At 42.2% G+C, this 6,848-nt stretch overlaps 1 protein-coding gene across 1 annotated transcript; it reads left to right on the top strand.

The window, feature by feature from the left end:
• The first annotated feature begins 1,433 nt into the window (after positions 1-1,433).
• vrtn (vertebrae development associated) lies at positions 1,434-6,316 on the top strand. The gene is made up of 3 exons (XM_028039666.1): positions 1,434-1,822; positions 3,184-3,515; positions 3,610-6,316. The coding sequence occupies exons 1-3, from the start codon at positions 1,801-1,803 to the stop codon at positions 5,359-5,361; spliced, it is 2,106 nt and encodes a 701-aa protein (XP_027895467.1). The 5' UTR covers positions 1,434-1,800; the 3' UTR covers positions 5,362-6,316.
• The last annotated feature ends 532 nt before the right edge of the window (positions 6,317-6,848 follow it).

Raw genomic sequence — 6,848 nt, 5'->3', positions numbered from 1 at the left:
CGTAAAGTTGTTATGGGTGTAAGACATGGTTCTACAAGCTAATGTGTTTATGCTAATTATAAATCATATAGAATGTAAAATGAATACCTTTGCAAGATAAGGAGTACAAAATAATTGTGATCTTTTCAAGTTTGAGTAGGAACTGTGTTCAATCAAATCTCACAAGCTTATCTTCCTTAGGGAAGATAAGAAAACAACGACATCATCATTATCTCAAAAGACAAAAGCTTCATCCAGCGTTTGCAGGCAATTCAAAGTTTTTTATTAACCCCAAGCAAAATCAGACAAGGGTGTTGCAGCAAAGCCTTGAACCCTAATCAGGCACCGGTTTGTCTGCCAAGGCCTCGGAGAGGGCCGATCAGTGGGGGCCAAATGCTGCTGTCCCTTTGAGTGTAAATGTGTGCGTGAGAGGGTCTACGGTGGGGGGCTGGGGAGAGAGTCGCTGGGATTGTTGTGCGTGTGTGGAACAAAAGGCGTTGATTAGTGAAATCCTGCAAAAGGGAGGAGAGGAGGTGTCAAAAGTGATACAGTAGAGAAACCCTCTGAGCTGGAGCTCAGGTGCCTTCCTCTTGCTCTCATGAAGCTCGTGCCCACACCCCGTCTGCACATTCATTCTTCTAATCAACAAACCGGCTTTCATGCAGCCTACCGAGAACAAACTAGAGACTGTGTTTAAAAGAAATACTAACATTACAGCAATTTTAAGATTATTTTTTTTATTAATATTTGCGGCAATGTTAACTTTAATAGTCATAATAAGGGTTTATGTTTCTAACAGGAGCAGAGTCTGTTTTTAATGAGAGAAATGGCTTACCACCTAGGGGGCACAATTTAGAAGAAAACAACCTGACAGATTTGTCAGTGGTCACCTCTATTATACTGCGGGTTACCTTGCTATCTTAACAGCATAATAACACTCCTAAAACTCTATTGTGGCTCTTGGTTTTGGTCTCCTACTCTCAAGATTTTAAGTGGCCCATGCTTTTAAAAACGTTCTGGAAGCACCATCGAATATGACATTTATAAACATTTGCAGAAACACATAAAATTGCATTTTTCTTGTGCTAATTTGAAGCTTTATAAACCGCCGTACATTGAGATAAGCTTCAAAACTGTATATTTATACAGGTCAGACCTAGAGTTTAGTAAAGTTACAGGTACCACAGTTCCTTTAAGTTAATTTCCCTATGTTTTTTTTTTTTTTTTTTTTAATTACTACTTTGCTGTTTTGTTGATGAAAGCGAAAATTCCACCTCATATGGCGTCCGGGGCTCGAATTGCCACTGAACACAAGTGAGCAGTGAGTGAACTCTGTTGCTGAGTGCTCTGTCAAACAACCTTGGAAGTGACCTGCTGACAGCTCTGAAACAGAACAAAAACAAAAGTGAGTTGATATAATCCTAAAACCACCGATACCCAACAACCTCGCCCCCCCCCTGCGCTCCCTCCTCTTGTTCCTGTGGCCCCTAACACATTGGCTTTTGTTAACACTTCACATTGAAATTGACCCTGGTTCAACGTGAAGAGACGGGAAGGAGAAGGACGAGGAAGAGGACGGAGGGAGGTGTTTCACATACAGAGGGAGAGAGAGAAAAGGCTGGAAAATAGTGGGATAGAAAATGCGATTCGGGGATTGACAATTTCCTGATGTGAGGTTCCGCCTATCAGCCCGCCTGTCCACCTGGGACAGGATTCCCCGGAGTTAGGTGCAGGCGATGGACTAGCTCACAGTGTCAGATCACCACGACTTGAACGGTGTAACCTTTCGCCGTGATTGAGCGTGACTTTTGTTTGAGACTCATGTTGGTCTCAGGACGCCCAGGTAAGAAATGAAATTCCTTTTCTAAAGTTTTAACCTGTTAAATTACGTCGACTGATTCAAATTGAACAACCAAAACGTAAGCAGCTCTTGCAATGAAAACGATGATGATTGCCTTGCTATAGAATTGGATAAACATAATTATCCCACGTAAAGTATCAATAAGTCTTTATTCACACAGCACTTTTAATATACAAGGGGCAAGACAGACGGCTTTATATCGAAATAAAACAGGAAATAAAGAAAAGAAATTCAACCAGGTAAACAAACTTAAAAAATGAAGAGTTAAAGACCAAGCATGTAAATGAAAATTAAACGACTTAAATAACTCAGTCAAATCATTAGGGATCTGGGTGGTTTTTAAATTAATTGTTGATCTGTTCAATATACAGGACTATGACCTATTTTTTTTTTTTTTTTAGAAAGACAAGAAAACAAAGCTATACAGCACTCTATATGTTCAGGTTAGACACATTCATTAAAGTCTGTAATGAAAGAGAAACTCTGGATTTGCTCGCCTGCTAATAAAATGTGTTTTTAGTTACACGTTTTAGATGTGATAGGAAAGCTAAACTTTATTTATTATAAAACCCAGGTTTTCAATTTGACACGAAGAGTTCTGGATTAGTTTAAGTTTTTCATCTATGAAGGTCATTACTAATTATTAAAACTTTAGCTAACCTTAACATTAGTTAACATGTTAACCTTAACCATAACCTGTTAACCTTAACCTGATAAAACTAAAGTTAAATAAATCCGAATAAAATCCTCTGCCAGCTGTGGGTCCTGTGGAGATATAGCTGGGTGTCATTGTCACAGCTTTAAAAATTTACGCCATCTATCACAGCAGTATTGTTTATATGTCATAAAGTTAGGATTTGATCGAAGCATATTTTTCTTGCAGTGTTTTGAGTGTGCTTTTCATGTTTATAGAAATTGTTCAATCAGATGTTGAATATGATAGATAAGATAAGATAAGATAAATCTTTATTGTCATTGTCACAAGGACAACGAAATTCAAAGGGTGCCATCAGTCGGTGCACATGCCCAAAAACAAAAAATAACTGTCTCACAATTCACACACAACGCAAGAATCAACAAACAACTTGCAAAAAGACATAAAATAAGAACAGCCACATTCTCACATGAGTTTATTTAGTAAAATGTGGTGGTCAACTGCACCTTCTTATTTCCGACAATGCCTCCAATATTAGTTGTGAGAGACACAAAAATGGTAAGGAAAAAGAATCTTTCAGTCTATGTAATTGACTGTCTCAAATCCATTGATAAGTGATAAAAAGTGCTGCAGTTGGTGCTTAAATTGTCATGTCGACAACGAAATTCGGTCTCCTTTCTCCTTGCAGCTCTCCTCAAACCTGCAGGTATGATCCAAAGGAATGAGGTTGTGCTGTCCGTCCTGCGAGAGCTCCAGGAGGCCACAGAGAGCGCCGGCCTGGATGCTGTGACCAGAGTGGCTGTGGATGTAGAGCGGGCCCTCACTCCTTTTCAGCCCCCTACGGCCCCCTGTCAGGATTTTGCAGAGTGGGTGCATGTGGACAAAGCAGCCCATGCTTTGTACCCTGCTGATGCACCTGGGGGACTCCTGCCTCTCAGCTGTAATGGAGAAGGCAACTTGCTGTTTGATGCTGTAAGTACACTGCTTGTGGGCAACACCGGACTCAGCTTGGAGCTGCAGGTTAGTGGGCAGAACTACATGCATATGATATAACCTGCTGTGTTGAGTTTTTGTAGCTATATAAGAAAATATTTAATGATATTCCCCCTCCCAGGTAAGGACTGTGGTGGAAATGGTGCTGTGGAAAAGATACTACTTATCAGGGATGATTGATTCTAAGATGATGCTCCAAGCTGTTCGATTCAGTCTTAGTGCAGAAGAGTCTGAAGACATGCTGAACCTGCCTGTAGCCGTCCTGGAGGCCATCTTTGATGCAGATGTGAAAGCATCCTGCTTCCCTGGCTCCTATGCCAACATGTGGCATGTTTACGCCCTGTCATCTGTCCTCCGGTTCAACATCTATTCCATCTATCCCATGTTCAACCTCAAGATCAGACCCTATTTCAATCGACTGATACGCCCAAGAACCTGGCCTGAAGACTCGGAGGCACAAACCATTCACATAATGTGGTCTGGGGACATGCAGTCTGAGTGCTTGTTCAGGCCCAAATACTTTGTCTCCCTGGTTCAGGCAAATTTTCTCATGTGTAGAAGCCCTGAAAGTGAGGAGATGGTGTCTCCGCACAGGAGCGAGGACCAGCTGAAGCAGAAGTCGCAGTTTTCCTACCCAAGTCTGAAGGATAAGTACAACATCACCAAGAGGACCTTCTACCGCTGGAAGAGGCAGACGCAGGAAAACTGCAAAAAGTCCGCAGCGAGGTATGAGGCAAAATACTTCCTCCAGGCCTGCTTCTTGGAAGGCAAGCTCATTCCTCTGCACCAGTTTAAAGAATTTTTCCCCGAGATCTCAAGGTCCTCGTACTACAACTGGAAGCATGAGCTCCTGAAAACTGGAGGACATTTCTCCACATCCTCCTCGACTGGAGAGATTAGTCCTGGAGAGAGCACGGAGCAGGAGGTGTGGTCCTCACCCGAAACCAAGCAAGACGAGCCAGACCACCACGACAGCGTGGCCAGAATGTTCGGCCTTAATCTGGGCAAGCTGGATGCGGAGAGGGCTCAGAATGTAGCACACATGCAGGAAGCTAAACGCTGCCTGCAGAACTGCATTGCCATGAACACTTCCTTCCCCTTCAGGATATTCAAGAGAAACTTCCCAGGAATTTCACGATCAACCTACTACAACTGGAGAAGAGAAGCCCTGCTATTCAGTCGGGGGTACAAAGGCACCGTCGGCAGCAGTGAAGAGAGCTCAGATGCCGACAAGAGCGAGAGCCCAAAAGGTCAGTTGCTGATGCTGCCTGGCTTTACTCAACCCACCGTGCCGAAGATGAGGGTCTGGGGACAGACGCACAGAAGATTCCGGCTGGCTTATCTGAGTAACAAACAGTTAAGAGAAGCTGCAAAGTTGTATGTTCAGAAGTCTAACTGGTCCTTGACAAAATTCAAGCTCAAGTTCCCCTCCATCTCCTCGTGCTTCTATTGGCTGTGGCGTGGCTGCCAAAACCACAAGACAAAGAAGGTGACGACCACCCAGGGTGCAGAGGTCAATGTCCTAGAGAGCACAGAAAGTAACGCCAACAAGACAACAGAGAAGCAGGATGGACTCCCATTTGTCCAAATCCCCCAGTACCTGCAATGTTCCGCTGTGCCTTCTTTTGACACCCCGCAGCTAAAGCATCCCTTCCCCAGCAGGGTGCCCACGGAGGAGCAGATGTTTTCAGTGGATGTCGTAGCTCTCGCCAACTTCAAGGCCAAAGCCAAGCTGTTCCTTCAGCAGCGTTTCGAGGAGAAGTCCTTCCCCACATTCAAAGAATTTCGATCCTACTTCCCATTCACCGCACGCTCCACATACTACATGTGGAAGCGAGCTTTGTATCATGGCGTGTCACTGGTCCATGGGTAAATCAGTGTAAGCTTGAAGTAATCTAAACTACCTGTAGTGTTAAGTAAACTGGCTTAGCCTTGCCTTGAATCATTTCTACCTCCTGGACATTTGCACGTGTGAAAAGAAACCAAGTTGCTGGTCTGTTAAAACTCCACATTTTGCCACTGAAGGCAAAAGGCAGTCCAGGCCCGTTGTTTAGTCGTTTTTTCATTTTCTTTTTTTTATATATATACAGCTGTTTTTCTTTGATTCTCTAGAATGTGACTTTTGTACTTTGGATTTTTTTAAAAGTAGCTTTTTATTGTTGTGTGTTTGCATGTAATCTCTGGACTGACGGCATCAGTTGCAGTTTGAAAATTGCTTGTTTCTTCACAGCTAAAAAGTAGCAGGTATTTGTGTGTGCAGATTACTCCTCTTTGTTCAAATGTCCGAGCCCCATTTTTATCTTTAAGATGTAGAATGCAAACATTCACATTGTGTGCGGAAGCTTAACGCCTTTTGCTTAAGTTTTTGGTGTCTGAATGCCTGTTTTTCAGGAAATCCTCGCTTGGTTTTGTCACACTAGATTTGCACTGAAGTGATACCCATCACAATACTGAATGTATAATATTAACCATTATGCGCAAGCTTGCTAAGTGTTTTCAATCTGTTTTTTGAGGGGAAGAAACTTGAATCTGACTGTAGTTGATGTTTTATTTTTTTTTTCTACTCTGTAGCATTTTAAAACTACCTATTTCACATGAAGGGTGAAAAATGTGTCTGTATAAGCTAAATTTGTGTGCTGGCCTTTCCACAGATGGATGTTTTCTGTTTGAAAAACGAGCCAGTGAATTAAACCTGAATTATTTCATTTTGTTATAATGCATTGATTTATTTTTTCTGCTCATTGCATGTCATTAATTTTTGATGGCCGGATGAGTGGTATGTAATCTTCAGCTGTTTGTCAATAAACAGTCAGCATGCATTAACATAACTGAATTTTTATTATTTGTTTTTTTTATTTACTTCTTTATGCAAGAAGCTGTAACATATGTTTGAGTATTGAAGCTGATTTATTTTGACAAAGAAGAGCGGTGCAAAAAGAAAAAAAAAAAAACACACAACAAAACCCCAGTAAAATCATAACTGGAAAACAAAATGTGAAGCATAACTGAAAAAGAGCAAAAATCCCGTGATAACCTCAGCCAAAGCAGGTCAAATGAAGCCACTGGTAACAGAATAGCTGTGTGGGGTTTTGTGTTTTTCTCACCGTCTCCTCTCTGTTACACTATTGTGATTATGTTAATGGCCAGGAGCTGTAGGGAAAAGGGAGGAGGGGCTAATTGTATGTATGCATGGAGTTAGAAGTGAGATAAGGCCAAGAACATCCAAGAGTTTTGGAGGTGGAAGGAAGGAGGGAGGGAGGAGACTTGAGGTATATAGAGCAGAAAAGGGGGCTGGGGCTGTGGGTCTTTTTGTCTTGACTCTGTTAGAAGTACGGGGGTAATTTAGTGGAAGGTATTGCA

This window comes from Xiphophorus couchianus, chromosome 15, assembly GCF_001444195.1.
Source record: "Xiphophorus couchianus chromosome 15, X_couchianus-1.0, whole genome shotgun sequence".
In the NCBI taxonomy this organism is placed as follows: Eukaryota; Metazoa; Chordata; class Actinopteri; order Cyprinodontiformes; family Poeciliidae; genus Xiphophorus; species Xiphophorus couchianus.
The sequence above is the reverse complement of the archived record's forward strand: the minus strand, read 5'-3'. Positions and strand labels throughout refer to the sequence as shown.

Bases quoted from the DNA above. Each gene is read 5' to 3' on its own strand.
- vrtn (XM_028039666.1), top strand. From the start codon at position 1,801: ATGTTGGTCTCAGGACGCCCAG. The intron at 1,823-3,183 runs GTAAGAAATGAA...TTCTCCTTGCAG, and splicing joins GTTGGTCTCAGGACGCCCAG to CTCTCCTCAAACCTGCAGGT. The intron at 3,516-3,609 runs GTTAGTGGGCAG...TCCCCCTCCCAG, and splicing joins GACTCAGCTTGGAGCTGCAG to GTAAGGACTGTGGTGGAAAT.